The 15,977-nt window shown below is 41.3% G+C and overlaps 1 protein-coding gene across 3 annotated transcripts in view; it reads right to left on the reverse strand.

Moving 5' to 3' along the window:
• Positions 1 to 1,789: 1,789 nt before the first annotated feature.
• Aifm1 (apoptosis inducing factor mitochondria associated 1) overlaps positions 1,790 to 15,977 on the reverse strand; it is a 44,818-nt gene continuing 30,630 nt past the window's right edge. For 2 of the 3 annotated variants that reach the window (XM_085684467.2, XM_048439254.3), the window contains exons 7-16: positions 14,911 to 14,995; positions 13,914 to 13,990; positions 12,968 to 13,076; positions 11,429 to 11,536; positions 11,005 to 11,093; positions 9,852 to 9,992; positions 7,198 to 7,340; positions 4,568 to 4,692; positions 2,378 to 2,574; positions 1,790 to 2,039 (exon numbers count right to left, since the gene is read on the reverse strand). In XM_085684467.2, coding sequence (XP_085540593.1) covers positions 1,968 to 2,039; positions 2,378 to 2,574; positions 4,568 to 4,692; positions 7,198 to 7,340; positions 9,852 to 9,992; positions 11,005 to 11,093; positions 11,429 to 11,536; positions 12,968 to 13,076; positions 13,914 to 13,990; positions 14,911 to 14,995 — 1,146 coding nt within the window. In that variant the 3' untranslated portion in view covers positions 1,790 to 1,967. The remainder of the gene's footprint in view (positions 2,040 to 2,377; positions 2,575 to 4,567; positions 4,693 to 7,197; positions 7,341 to 9,851; positions 9,993 to 11,004; positions 11,094 to 11,428; positions 11,537 to 12,967; positions 13,077 to 13,913; positions 13,991 to 14,910; positions 14,996 to 15,977) is intronic. The other variant, XM_085684468.2, reaches the window with a different exon arrangement.

The raw sequence follows: 15,977 nt of genomic DNA on the forward strand, positions 1-15,977 counted from the left end.
GGGAGGTAGAGACAGGTAGATCTCCATGAGTTCAAGGTCAGCCTGGTCTACAGAGCAAGTTCCAGGACAGGCTTCAAAGCTACAGAGAAACCCTGTCTTGAAAACACTCACACACACACACACACACACACACACACACACACACACACACACACACACACAGAGAGAGAGAGAGAGAGAGAGAGAGAGAGAGAGAAAGAAAAAGAGAGAACACACCAAAATGAGCTCAAGGTCACAAGGTCACCCTGGCCAACTTCATGAGACTGCTTTGAAATGAAAGCAAAAAGGGGTCAAGGTGTAGCTCAGTTGTAGACTATTTGCTTAGAATGTAACACAAACAAGGTTAAGTACTTTAAAATGCCAAAGTCTTAGTTGACTATGAAGTTTTTAAAAATTCATTTTAAACTTTTTTTATGTGTATGGGTGTTCTGCCTCCATGTATGACCTCCTGGATATCAAAAGAGATGTTAGATCTCCTGGGATCCTGTTGCAAGTCTTTATGTAGTTCTGGAAATCAAACCCAGGTCCTCTGGAGAGCAGTCATTGCCCTTAACTACTGACCCATCTCTCCAATCCTTCTTTAACAAGATCTCACTATATGGCCCAGGTTTGGCCCCAAACTTAAAGCAATCCTCTTGCCTCAGCTTCCTGAGTGCTAAGATTATAGGCACGTGCCATCATCACAATTGGCTTCTAAACCAATTGTTCGTGTGTGTGTGTGTGTGTGTGTGTGTGTGTGTGTGTGTGTGTGACCTTTCTGTCCCCTGTAGGACCAGTTCAATTCTGGAGCAGCTAGTTTTTCAATATAAACCTGAGTTTATTCTGTTTATTTGCTCACTCATTCAAAGATAATTTATTAAGCACCTGTTACGAACCAGAGCTCTCTTTTGCTTCTGAATATATAACCACGAGCAAGACATTAATGTCATGGTGCCTGCTTACAGGGAGCCATAGGTCAGTCACTGAGACAGAAAGAGGGTTGGGTTTGGAAGGGTGAAAAAAGCCCTCATAGAAATAGTAAACTTAGCTGGGTGGTGGTGGTGCACACCTTTAATCCCAGCACTTGGGAGGCAGAGGCAGAGGTAGAGGCAGGCAGATCTCTCTGAGATTGAAGCCAGACTGATCTACAAGAGCTGGTGCTAGGCTCCAAAGCTACAGAGAAACCCTGTCTCAAAAAAAAAAAAAAACCAAAACAAAACAAAAAAAAAAAAAGAAAGAAAGAAAAGAAATCATGAACTTGCCTATAGAAGAATTAGGCCAGGCATGGTAGTAGACACCTTTAATGCCAGCACTTGGGAAACAGAGGTAGGCAGATCATGGAGCCAACATTGTCTACATAGCAAATTCCAGGCCAGAAAAACTACGGTGATACCCTATCTCAAAAAACCAATCTTCCCTTATGGAACTGGAGAGATAGTTCAGTGGTTAGGGCACTGGTTGTTTTTTGTGGGGGACCAGTATTCAGTTCCCAGCACCCATATGGTGGCTCAAAATAGGAAGTAACTCTGGTCCGAGGGGATCTACTGCCCATTTCTGGTCTCAATGGGCACCAGACACACAAATGGCACACAGATCCATGTGTAGGCAAAACATCCACACACATAAAATAAGATCACTGCTGTGAGCTGAGAGGTATAGTGGGTCAAGATTACAGAGTGGTGACAGTGTTTACTGTGGACTGTTGAATACATGGCTGAGAAAAACCATATACTTGTAGTAGCTGTAGTCAGCTTGCTGATACACATACTCCTTTATCTACCTATCCCCTTTAAAATAAACCAACTGGATATAAAAGAATCAGATTTTAATTTGTCATGTGCATCTATATAGATGAAAATATTCACAGAGGCTTGTTCGTTTCCTGCTCCTACATAAAGAGAAAGTATGCTGAATAAAAAAATGTTCCTTTACCCACCCAACCCTCCTGTCAGGGATGGAAAAGTGCATGTATATTCCATGATGGGGCTTCAATCTTCGTGAATGTTGAAGAGTTTGGCTACTTCATTGAGATCTTCATGCTGCTCACCGTCCTTAATGATCTGAGGGGTAGAGTAACAATAGGTTCTTAACTCATTCCATGTGCACAGAGCCCTGGCCCACACAATGGGGCTGCCTGGGCTAGTCTCCAGTTACACACTGGGAGGGGATTGTGGGAACAGCTTTCTACTAACCCCAAATGAGCAGCTTGACAACTCTCAGTCCACCCAGCCAAGTCTCAAATCAAAAAGAATGTTTCTGAGCCAAGGTTTTGCCTTTGTTTTGCTTAAGTACAATCTGACCTTGGTGGACAATGCAACTCAGGGCACCTGGTGAAGTCACAGGAATATTTTCCAACCCCCACTTCCCATCTTCTTCTAAGGGTCTGACAGGCACTTACCTTCCTTGCGATTGGCATTCGGTTAAAGACGTTCCATAGCACAATCCCCACGACTACTTTGTCCCTGAGGTAGAAGATGACACCTTTGCCATAGTCCTCCCCTTCAACAGGGGCCTGTGGGATTGCAGGGGTACTGGGAGGAATTGAGATTTCAGAGGCTTCTGACTCTGTCTCACTCTCTGAGCGGATACCGGTCCCTGTAGCCAATCCCACAAACAAATACAAAACCCAAGTTCAGTTATTCTGACTTTGGAAAATTCTAGAAGGCAAATATCTGTATGTGTGTGTAGGTAAACATGTGTATGTGCATGTGACAACATGGGTGTCATTCTTCAGGATTGCTTTTTTGAGACAGGGTCTTTCTCAATGGCCAGGAACTCAACAGGCTATGTTGGTTGGCCAGCAAGCCCCAGCAACCCTATTTTTGCATCCCCAGTATTGGAATTAGAATAGTGTGACACAATACTTACCTTTTAAAATGTGGTTTATGGGGATTGAACTCAGGCCCTCATATTTGCAAGGCAAGCACTTTTATCAACTGAACTATTTTCTCAGCCTGAAAAGTTTCTTTTGAAACTGGTTTAAAGCTACTTCTAGATAGTTTGTTTTCTCAGCCTGAAAAGTTTCTTTTGAAATTGGCTTAAAGCTACTTCTAGATAGTTTGTTTTCCAATATTCCTCAGAATGTTCTTGAGCCACTTTCAATTAACATAGGCCAAGGGAAGTTCTTTCTTGCCACCTCCTGGGCACTGCTGAACCTGACCTTACACTTTTCTACTTCATTTACATCCCGTGCTATAGACATTCCCAGGATCAGGATCTTTCCCAACTGGAAAGGATTTGCACCTCTCCTCTCAGAAGCATTCACGACTGTACTGTTACTTTGTTGCTGTTGATTTGATACATGCTAGAGTCATTTGGGAAGACAGAAGAACATCAGTTCTGGATCTGTCTCCATCAGACTGGCTTGTAGGCAAGTCTGTGGGGGCATTTTCCTGATTACTGATTGATGTGGGTGGGCCCAGGCCGCAGACAGCAAGTGTTGGGGGTTACCACTCCCTGGCTGGCGGTTTTTACTTGTATAAGAAGGCTAACCAAGCCATGGGTTAAGTCCATAAACATCGTTCCTCTACACTCTCTGCTTTGGTTCCTTCCCCATTTAAATTTCTGTGTTGGCGTCACTAAGTGGTGGACTGTGATTAGGACATTTAAGCCAAATCAACCTGTCCTTTCACAAGTGGCATTTGGTCATGGTCTTTATCGCAGAAATAGAAAGCAAACTAGGACAATGATTCAGGACAGTAGCTACTTGCCATACAGCTATTTCAATGAAAACTGTTAGTAATAAAACAAACCATAGAATTCAGGGTTGTTTTTCTTTTCTGAGACAGGGTTTTATGTGGATCAGTCTAACCTCGAACTTACAGATGTCTTGCTTTCTCCTTTTTAAAAAGTAACTTGCCCATGAAACACATCCGGCAAAAAAGGACAGTTAAATAACTTAAGCAAGGTCATGGAATTAGGCCAAGGAGCTAATGAAAGAGATACATGTAGGAGGAAAGCTCACTTCAAGAATGATGCCTCCCATCTGAAGCAAGCCTGGCATCCAGATCCGACAACCAAATTAGAATCAATTTAAGAACTCCTTAGCTCAATTCTTTACTTCCCAGGGTCCAGGGAAGACACCAGGCCCTAAGGAGTTCTTGCTTCTGGTTCTTGAGGGGGCAATATAAAGAAAAATGATCCCTAAAAAATCCAGGTTTGCTTCATCACTTAGATTTTTCTCAGCCCCAGAAGATAAACTGGAGTCACTGAACAGGCTGTGGCCCACTGTCTAGAATGGATATCTACAATATCAGAGTCTGTGCTTTGACCAGGGTCCCAGAGCACCAGAGTGGGAAGTTTTGGTTTGGTTACCTTTTTCTTTCTTTCTTTTTTTTTTTTTTTTGAGAGAGGGGGCTGTAGACCAGGCTGACCTCAAACTCAGAGAGATCCACCTGCCTATGGCTCCTGAGTGTTGGGATTAAAGGCGTGTGCCACCACCACCCAGTAGGGTTGGTTACTTTTAAATCACAACATGGAGGGTTTAAACACCAGATCCCTCTGGCCCATACAGAATCAACTTGTTCAGGAGAATTCAGATGCACTGCTTCTTAACATTCTTCCTATAGAAGTGGTTGAGCTTCTGTACCTGACTTCTCTGTGGCAGATTTTGGGTTGTCTTGTGCGGTTGCTTTTGCAAAAACACCAACCGTGGGCAAACTACTGTCCACAAGACCAATAGCTTCATAGCCAACATCAGGACCCAAATCACTCCTGTGGAAGGAAAGAGGACATTTTGTCAAAGGACCATAAGTAATGGCATAGTAGCGCATTCTCTTTGTGACACTGTACTTTTATGCCAGTCAAATAATTCAGAATTTATAAGAGGAATGCCAAACAGATTTACTGTCACCGGGACATTTGAGGACAAGTGTGAGGGAGCAGGATTATCTCAAATAGCATTTTCCCCTCAAGAAGCTACAATATACAACATATACCCATATAAAATGATTTAAATTTCCTTAATTTTATCTTGTTTTTATCCCATCCAACATTTAGGGTAGGATAGGTTCCCACCGTTTTGTTTGTGTTTGAGACATGGTTTCTGTATAGCCTTGGCTGTCCTAGAACTCCCTCTGTAGACCAGCCTGGCCTCAATCTCAAAGATCTGTCTGCCTTTAACTCCTGAGTACTGTGATTATAGGCACAAGCCACCACACCAGGCCCAAGTCCCCCACTTTTGATACACTCTAATTTTCTTTTTTTTCTGTTTTGTCAACACTGTGTTGCCTCAGCTGCCCTGAAACTCACTCTATACAGAACTTGTTCTGTAGACTTGGAACTCCCTCTGTAGACAAGGCTGGCCTTGACCTCTGAGATACACCTCTATCTGCCTCCTGAGTAAATGGGATTAAAAGCTAATTTCCTTTAGCTCACATTAAAACTGCTTTTTTGAAGCTTTAGAATGTGTCCCTATTGGATGAGAGTTGGGATTTAATGACTAAAGTTTCATTCACTAAATAAATAGCAGTCATTCCTTGGCCTCCCCCTGGCATGCTTTTCTTCTTGTGTATACATGAATGCATGTGTTATGACACGTTTGGAGGTCAGAAGACAACTTGTAGGTAATCAAGGTCATCAAGCTTGGTAACAAAAACTTTTTGCTTACTGAGCCATCTCACTGCACCCCATTACTACATACATCTTGCTGCCATTATTATAGTTTGGAGTAATAATCTAAGATACTGCTTCTCCTAGTACACATTTTATCTTCTTTGCCATAATAGATCATTAAATTATATCTTTGGGGGATTATATCTTCAAAGAAGAATAAACAGCAAATCCTTAGAATCTGTACCTAGGCCCTAACTGATAACTCTATGGACTCACCTTTCCTAACTGTGTTATATGTGCTGACCTAGAAATTTATGTTACCTTTTGGCCACTCATTCATAAAACTGCTTGACTGTCTTAAAAGTTACTTCTATTAGCTGTAAATTATCTCCAGCATCAACTTTAGTCTTTTGAAAGCTTGACGTTTTCATTTCTGTACTCCACATTTCCATTTCTTTGGAGTACTGGACATTGGACCCAGGACCCTTTCCATGTTAAGTGCTCTACCACTAAGAGCTAGCTTTAAAATCTGAGTCAGGATCCTGCTACATTGTTCCAGAATAACCTTAAACTTGAGGTCTTCCTGCCTCAGCTCTTTAGTTGGAATTATCAGGCACAGTTCCAGCTAACCATATCTTCCGATTCAAATCAATCAAAATCAAAGTGTACTAAACAGGGCCAACCCCGAGGACTTGAGAATGTTCAGTACTAATTACTATTAATCAATCAATAAATCACCCTCCCTCTTTCTCTTTCCTTTGAGAGACAGGGTGGTTTGTTTTGTGCTTTTGTGTTTTTACATGTATGGGTGTTTTGTCTATGTGTTGTCTATAGGTCACATGCATGCCTGTTGCCCATGGAGGCCAGAAGACTGTATTGGATCCCAGCCCATTCTAAACTTTTTGTTTTTATTTTGTTTTGTTTTGAGATAGGGTTTCTCTGTGTAGCTTTGGAGCTGGTCCTGGCACTCACGCTGTAGACCAGGTTGGGCTCAAACTCACAGAGATCTGCCTGCCTCTGCCTCCCAAGTGCTGGGATTAAAGACGTGCGCCACCAATGCCTAGCTCCATTCTAATCTTTTAAAATTCAAACTGTCTTATAGGCCTGTGAATTGCTGACCTTTTTATGTTTGTTTGTTAAATCATTGAAATAGGGTCTCACTATGTAGGTCTAGCTAGTCTAGAACTTGCTATGTAGATCAGGCTGGACTTAAACTCATTGAAATTTGCCTACTTCTGTTTAACAAGTGCTGGGATTAAAGGTGTATGCCACCATTCCAAACAAATTGCTGGTCTTAAAGGCTACATATGAGTGGTCTGTGTTTTTCCCAGTATGTTGGGACCATTAGGGGTACTAGTAAAGAAAAAATACAGAGCTGCCCATTCTAAATGCTGTACTTTTGTACCAACCACTACAGCTCAAACTCTTTCTTATCCAGAAGCACCAGTACAATTTATACTCATTTTATACATGAACAGGGCACTTTTATTCAGTGGCCACTTAGGGGTGGAAGGTATGGACATGGGGTGGAACTTTTCCCCTTCCATAGAACGATGTATTGACTACAAAAAAAGACTGATCATAAACCAAATAAAAAACGCTGTATTTTGAACTCATTAATACAGAATTCTAACCAGTTGTGTCCCCAAGGCACAGAACTATTACCAGAACATTGACTGATGCCAGTATGGCTTAGCAGCTCCAGTCATATTTTCTCCTGCCAGTCTTCCGCTCACAACAGCATGATCGTGATGTTCTACTCGCCTTCGACCCAACTTTATATCATAGAAGCATGCAGCATCTCCTGCCTTTGGAAACAAATACAATATGGAAACAACACATTTAAAAAATATTAAAAGCAGAATATAAACTTTGGGCTTCAAAAGACCCTAGCAATGTATTTTGTTTGTTTTTCAAGACAGGGTTTCTGTGTAACAGTTCTAGCTGTCCTGGAACTAGCTCTGTAGACTAGGATAACCTTGAAATCACAGAGACCCACCTGTCTCTCTGTTTCTGGAGTGCTAGGATTAAAGGCTACCACTGCCCAGCTGACCCTAGCAATGTTAACTAATATTTCCCATTTACAGGCTAGAATCATTCCTAATCAAGCAACATTCCATTTTTATGTATTTATTTAAGATTTATTTTTTTATGTACTTCACGTATATGGATACTTTGTCTGTATGCATGTACACCAGGAGAGGGTGTCAGACAGCTGTGAGCTGCCACGTGGATTCTGGGAATTGAATTCAGGACAGTGAGTGTTTTTAACCGTCAAGTCATTTCTCCAGCCCCATGAGATTCCATCTTTAAAGAAATTGTTCTATCTATACATGTTGGTTTAAAAGAAAATGTCCCCCAAAAGGAGTGGCACTATTAGGAGGTGTGGTCTTGTTGAGATGGGTATGGCCTTAATGAAGGAAGTATGTCATTGGGGAGGTAGGCTTTGAGGTCTCATATATGCTCAACCCATGCCCAGACAGTTCACTTCCTACTGCCTTTGGATAAAGATGTAGAATTTCAGCCACTGCAATTAAATGTTTTCTTTTATAAGAGTGCTGTGGTTATAGTGTCTTTTCTTCATAGCAATAGAACTATACTTCCAGAAGTATCCTAAATCTTCTTTGCTTCAGTTTATGTATACCTGTTCCTGCCCATTTTGTTTTAGCAGACAGGTTACTTATACTTAATGGAGCATTCAAGAATATTCTTTTCATAATTTTGGAGATAGGATCTCTCTATATTTCCCAGGCTGACCTCAAACTAATGATTCTCCTGTCTCAACCTCCCTAGTGTCGGGAATCATAAACCTTTTCCACCATAATCAACTCAGAATATTCTCTTCTCCATGTGGAAACCAGTTTTCAGATGTGACTGCCTCTTATCTTTTCTAAGATAAGTGACTTTTTTGTTTTGATTTTTTCATCATTCAGTAGTCAGTCAACATGTGTTTATGGACTATTTACTATGTACAAAACCTTTTCTTTGTATATGGGTGGGTGAGATAAAACTGACATAAGCCTTTCCTATGGGGAGTGTAGAACCTAATGGAGAACAGGAAACATAGAGCATTATTCTTAACTACAGGGCAATGTAAACAAGTACTGTGCCCTAGAAAAGGCATAGATTCAACAAGCTAAGTGTTTCAGAGAACCCTCAGCTGGGGTGAACAGGGCCAGCTTCATGCAGGATGTGGTATTTGAGCTCTCTAAGTCTTGTGCATTTTTATACCTATTCAGACTCCCCTAAAGCAACCTAAAAATCCAATAAGTGAACATCAGCAAAGTAAACTATGAAGTCTATTTAATGGGATATGTAATCATTAAACTGTTACACAGAGTCTGAAGCAACAAAGAAAATGCTTACTTTTATAATGTTAAGTGAGATGTAGCAGAATACAAATGTTTATATATAGTAGGCTTACCACAACCACATAAAACAAAGGGGGAAAAAACCTTTATGTTCAACAAAACAAAGGGAAGGAAATAAACTAAAACATTTCTCGTTGCTACAGGTGACTGGCCCCTTTTTCTCCTTGTCTGTGTTTTCTGCATTGAATACATAGTATAATAGGGACATGAAAAAAAAACCAGACTTTTAGACTTTGTAGGAGGAAAATATCCTCTCAAAGTACCTATGGCCTTAGTTACAGAATCCATAACCAAACACAATACATTGCAATGTTCTAGCAATGGGGAAATTACCTCATAGTTCCTACATATTAAAGTCTTGGTTTTTGTCATAATAGGTTTTAAAAATAGCTGAAAATAGAGAAGACTCAAGGAAAATGAAAACAGAGTTACTTTCCTTTCCAGGGAACACATTAGAAAACTACTTCAAACTTCATTCTCAGGACTTGTGTTTGAGCTATGGGAAGAGGAGATACGTTTGTGAGCTAGCTGTGTTCATGCTCAACAACTACTGTTAACAGAATTGTACGAGTTCTGTTCCTACAGCCATACACATTGCTCTTTTCACTTTTCCATAGCTTGCAGATGGAGCCATAGTGTTGTTCTAATTCAAGCACTTCACAGGTTTCTAGTGTTTCTCCTTGGCTATCAAACACTTTGACTCTACTTGGTTAAGCTATTAATGAGCTGTAGTTCCTTGCTTACTTACCTACCTTTCTTCCTTCCTTTTCAGATTGGGTCTTATTTTGAAGGCCAAACTGGCCTTGAATTTGTGGCGATCCCCCTGCCCACGCCTCCAAAGTGTTGAGTTTACAGGAGTGAATTACAATGACTACTAAGCTTTGGCACAAGGCCAAACTCACCCACAGGCTGGAAGCAATGATTTAGGTTATGCTGTAGCACACTTACCACCCAGATGTTAGAACGTGCTTGTAGCTCTGCATTTACCCGGAAGCCACCAAAATCTGAGTCTATTTCCAGTCCACCGGTCTTGGCTAACTCAACATTGGGCTCTAGGCCTACAGCTGTCACTATGTGGTCAGTTTCTACCTGATAGGAAAGAAGTAATTTAGTCGATTACCAGTTTTCACTGATGCTCATTCACTTCACAACTTTATATCATTAAGAATCAGACTTTCAGGGCTGGAGAGACGGCTCAAAGGTTACGAGCACTGACTGCTCTTCCAGAGGTCCTGAGTTCAATTCCCAGCAACCACATGGTGGCTCACAACCATTTGTAATGCGATCTGGTGCCCTCTTCTGGGGTGTAGGTACACATGCAGGTAGAAAACACTGTACATAATAAATAAATAAATCTTAAATCTTAAAAAAAAAAGAAAAAGAAATCAGCCTCTACTTTGAAAAAAAATCAGACTTTTAGTCGGGCAGTGGTAGTGCATGCCTTTAATCCCAGCTCTCGGGAGGCAGACAGGCGGATGTCTGTGAGTTCGAGGCCAGCCTGGTCTATAGAGTGAGTCCTAGGACAGGCTCCAAAGCGACAGAAAAACCCTGACTTGAAAAACAAAAAAAACAACAACAACAAAAACAAAACAACAACAAAAAAAGAATCAGACTTTCAGGAATCCAATAACTCAGGCATTTTCTATCATGCATCTGGGGTACAGCTCAGTGGTAAAATGCTTGTGTAGCATGCACAAGAATTGACACTGTCCAAAACAAAGATAAAAATATAAAGAAAACAATATTAGAACTTTAAAAATAATCATAGATTAACTTACCTCCAGTAAAAAGATTTAAGTTCTGCTTTTATAAGAATTCCCCAACCCCATACATTTTCTATATCACCGGAACAGAAATCTACTGCCCTAGCAAGGACTAAAGTCTAGTACAGACAGGAAGAGGCTATGGGAAAACAGGTCACAGGTGTCTACTCTGGTTCTCATCATTCTATTTTGAGGAAGGGATGGTTAATTCAGAGAATTAAGAGATGTTAATGGTGGCTGCTAAGAAAACAAATCAATGATATCAAGCAAAGAAATGAGAGTAAGGAAATGGGAAGGACAGGTTGGAAGGCCTTCTAACATTGTCTCTTCCTCCTTACCTTTCTTCCATCTTTCAGCTTAATGAGTAACTTGCCACCGCTGACCCCAACTGATTGCACAATTGCATTGGGCATCACTTTCACTCCCTCTGTAAAGAAAAATGAGACCAAAGACTGAACTCACTAGCTTGGGACCTCTGCAAAGAGTAAGGAAGCCAGCTGGAGGCCTCCCCTAGAGTAAAATCAGTTATCCTCAGATGCAGGCAGCCTTGAGGAACCACAAGAACCCTACCTACACACCGCCCATCTTTATATGGGAATATGTTGTCTCAGATTCTAAATGCCTGTGACCCTGTCTGACTGAGGAATAGCAAAACATTTCCTCTGCCAATGTCAGGAATTATGTCAAGAGAGTTCCCCCAAAAGGTAACTTTCCCTTTAGTTACTCTCCAAAGAAACAGAGTATTATGACCACAGTCTCTACCTCGCTTGACTTTTTCCATGGTCCAGTTGCTGAGATATTCAGGAAGGATCTTCCCCATATTTCCTTTCTCAGGGAAGAGCTGAATCACTTCTATGCCCGAGGTTTGAGCTAGGAAGAAGAAAGGGAACTAGTTACAGAAGAAGGCCTGAACCAATCCCAGGAAGACAGAGGGGGAGGTAAAGGAGAGCTAGTCAATCCTGACTAAATGCAGAGCAAAACTGACAAGCAGGCCATAGCTCTTGCCTGTGGGGCACTGGGGCAAGAGGGCCTTCCTTGTGGTTGAGTTTATTCAAAGGCAAAGATAGCAAGTGTCAGAGCGCTGTCCATGGATTGAGCTACCAATTCTGAATTTAGTGTGTATACCCACCCATGCAGTCACCTGAGGTCACATAAGCTTTTCAAGTAAACTTTATGGTTCTGTGAATTGTTGAAGTTGTGACAAAAACTTCAATCAGAAGTTTGATTGGCCCTTTTCACCTTAATAATTCACTTCTGTAAGTAAATGACTTCCAAACAGTCTAGGTAGAGAGGGTACAGGAAAGGAAAGGAAGTGCTGTTGTTAAGTTATTTAGACAACTTTTTGGTCACTGGGGACTGGGGAATTGTCCTTATTGGTTTGCTTTTTTTTTTTTTGGCAACTTGACAAAAGCTAGAGTTACCTGGGAAGAGGAACCCCAATTGAGAAAATGCCTTCAACAAATTACGTGTAGGCAAGTGTATAGCACATCTTTTTTGATTAATGATTGACCTGAGTGGTTCCAACACCCTGGGCAGGTAGTCTTGAGTACTATAAGAAAGCAGACTGAGACGGGCGGTGGTGGCACACGCCTTTAATCCCAGCACTTGGGAGGCAGAGGCAGGTGAATCTCTGTGAGTTCGAGGCCAGCCTGGTCTACAAGAGCTAGTTCCAGGACAGGCTCCAAAGCTACAGAGAAACCCTGTCTTGAAATAAACAACAAAACAAAAACAAAAACAAAAAAAAAGAAAAGCAGACTGAGCAAGCTATAGGGAATAAGCCCGTAAGTAGCACTCCTCCATGGTCTCTGCATCAACTCCTGTCTCACGTTCCTGGCATGTCTGAGTTCTTGCCTAACTTTCCTCAGTGATGAACAGTGATGTGGAAATATAAGCCAAATAAACCCTTTCCTCCCCAACTCGCTTTTGACCATGGTATTTATCACAGCAATAGAACTCAACTACATAGAAATCCTTATCCTAACCTCAATACTCAGCTTTTCATTCTATAAACTTCTTTTTGGGGGGAGGAGTGAGATGGGGGAGAATTTGCTTCATAGCTCCAGGCTAGCCTCGAATTCACTATGCAACCCAGTCTAAAATCTAACTCAACATCGTCCTGCTTCTGTCTTCAGAGTGCTAAAACTACAACCATGTGCCAGCAAGCCTGGTCTCATTCTATAAACACTGTTCAAAGTCCTTCAACTCCTCCTGGCAAATAGATTCCTGGAATTTGTGACAGTGTACTAAGATGTGTGATATATTACTAGACAAAGAAAACGGAGGACAATTCTCAATACTCACACTTTCTGCCAAGAGCACAGGCCAGTTCACTCCCAAGGAAGCCCCCACCGATAACTGTAATTGACTTGACTTCCCGTGAGATCTTCTCCAAGGCTCTAAAATCTCCAATCTGCAGGATCATACCAGTTTAGTCCACTGATTTCCCAAAGGGGCACAAGATAATAATCCAAGAAAATATTTTCCTCTAAGTGTTCTACAACAGACATTTGCATATAACGTCTTGTACAAAAGTGGCTCAATTATAGCATCTATGTTATTAATGTGATTTTTTTCTCCTTTGTAACATTCCTTATAGCAACAGTGGTTGTCAACACTGGTAGAACTTTTCTTCCCAGTCCAAGGTAGACATGTGGCAGTATCAAGAGACATTTTGGTTGTCAGGACAAGATGCTCCTGGCCTCTAGTGGAGAGAAGCCTGTGATGCTGCCAACATGTTACAAAGAAAAAAACAGCCTCTCACACAAAGAATTATTCAATCCAACAATTAAGAATTTAAAAGGCAGGATGAACTTTATCCAATATCTCTAAATGTGGCTAGAAAATTCCAGCAACGCATACTGTTAAGAAGCAAACACTCTCCTTTCCTTTGTGCTTATATACTCTCGACCTTTTCCATCAAAATCTTCACAAAGCACTTGTAATGAAAAATGCCAAGAGACCACAAGGCGACCTCTGGTGGATCAAATACATCAAGAGAAAACAACTGCAAAAGGGCAGTTAGAGGCACAGCAAACAATCAAAACCAAATGTAGTTTTCTCCTATAAGTATAGAATCCTTGAGTGAATGAAGTATTGGAGGTGCAGGGAGAAGTGACTTGCTCAAAGCTAGACAACAAGTCAGAAGAGCTATATAGGACATGGATCTCCCAATTAGAGGGAACACTTGGGGGACAGAAAAGTATGTTATCTCTGCAAAACCACACAAGGAAAACACTAAAGCAATTACCTTTCTGAAAAGCGTTGTTCTGCTCTTCACCTCTGCTCCAGCCCTATCAATGGCAGACAGACTTCTTGGAGTGCCTCCTGGAAATAGGAAAGCCCTTTAGGCTGACAAGCAGGAGCTAGCCCAAACAACCCCTAAAGGTAGAGCTCTCTCTGCTTTGACTGTGGTTAAGTATGTTAGTGTCACAGCAGCAGTGTTGGTGGTGGTGCCTGCGGCTGCTGCTATTACTACCAAGGAGTGACAAGCAGATAAGATGGCTTGCCTCACAGCAGGCTTCTTATCAATTTTAAGAAATATATCTGAGTCTCCTTTTAGAGGACCTTGCCTCCATGGCTGGCCAAACCAGAAAAACTTAGTTCCCTTTTCCATGATGTGCGTTTGTCTCTTTCTGTCAGTTTTCTGAGAGGGTTGTGCTATGTAGATCAGGTTGGCCTGGAACTCACTATGGATCTTAGGTAGCATCAGGTCTGCTTTGATCCTTCTGCCTTAGACTCCTGAGTGCTGGGATTAGAGTTATTATGCCCACCTGGCACAACAGGTCCAGTTTCTCAGGAGGCCTCATATGCTAGCATGGTTACATCACTCTCATTAGCTGCTTGTCTTGTCTCCTGATTTTGGATGAGAATTGGCAATAAACCCAGAGCTACATATCCTTCAGGCCAGAGACTGAGTACCATGCACAGAGGAAAAAGGAGCAGCTTCCTCATGTCATTACCAAAGGATTTTCTTTCTTTTTTTTCCTTTTTCGAAGCTGAGGACAGAACACAGGCCCTTGCACTTGCTAGGCAAGCACTCTCTATCGAGCTAAATACACTTATTTAAAAAAATTGTAAATAGGTAAAAACATTATATGTCCAAATTAACCAGACTTCAACACCAGAGATTCTGGACATAAGTTGTCTTAAGAATAAGCTGCAAAGTCTTTTCAAGAGAAGGCCAGACTCTAAAGCTTGAACAAACTACCATAGTAGGGAAGACAGCCACCTCCAGAAATACTCACCCGTTGCAATCAAGCATTTTTCAAAGGTTATCTTAGAGCCATCATTAAGTTTCACCATGTTGCCTCTTACATCCAGCTGTACTACCTGGTATAGTCATATGCATACATATAAGAAGTAGAAATGAAAAGTTATGAAAAAAACTACTGTGATATAATATTCACCATTTTAAAGTGTACAATTCACTGGATTTTTAGTTTATTCACCACTATCTAATTCTAGAACATTTCATGCCCACAGGGTAGGGGTGGGGCTCTAAACCTATGTTGGCAACTCATTCAGAAGATTTAGCTTTTGACCGAAAATGATCCTGAAGAAATTGTTTCTAATTAGTTATTGGGACCATAGTTCTTGAGATCTTGTTTCTTCAAGCAACCAACACTAGTGATCAACTGGATTCCCAAACTTTCGTTCTGATTTATAGAAACAGACACTGGACAAAGTTTTTTCTATTTTGGCATTTGGCATCCTTCTTTCTTTGCTAACAACTCTACTATACTCACAATATCTCTGCAGAATCTTTCTCCAACTTCTAGTCTTAATGGAAACTCAGCTATCCCTCAGGGATGTTACTTAGAGACAGTTCATTTGTTCACGCCCCAGGGTCAGGAAGAAGTGTTGGCATGTTCCACAGTTCCTGAGGTGGTTGCTGCTGCTGCTTCTAGAGACTTATACCTTCATCCTCCTGAGTGACACCTATCTACATCCCTTTAAATCACTGTTTGTAAACCACTTCTTCCCCACTGGTCCTTATCTCTAAGGACCTTGGAACTTGGTTCCTATTTTTCTCTGTGCCACATCCAGACTCTTATTATTTCCTAAACTGCTACTTCTACTTCAATTTTCTCTCAGGCTCATTGTTGTTTTGTTTTCTGATAGGGTCTCACTATGTGGCCTGGCTGGCCTGGAACTTTCTATAAAGACCAGGAAGGCTGGCCTCAAACTCACAGAGATCCACCTGTCTCTGCCTCTTGAGCACTGGGATTAAAGAATACACCATTACACACATATGTAAGCTTAGCTTCACTGCCTTCTTAATTCCCATTGCTACTTACTCCTTTTTTTTAAT

The sequence above is a fragment of the Myodes glareolus genome, chromosome X (genome assembly GCF_982192425.1).
Source record: "Myodes glareolus chromosome X, mMyoGla1.1, whole genome shotgun sequence".
NCBI lineage: Eukaryota > Metazoa > Chordata > Mammalia > Rodentia > Cricetidae > Myodes > Myodes glareolus.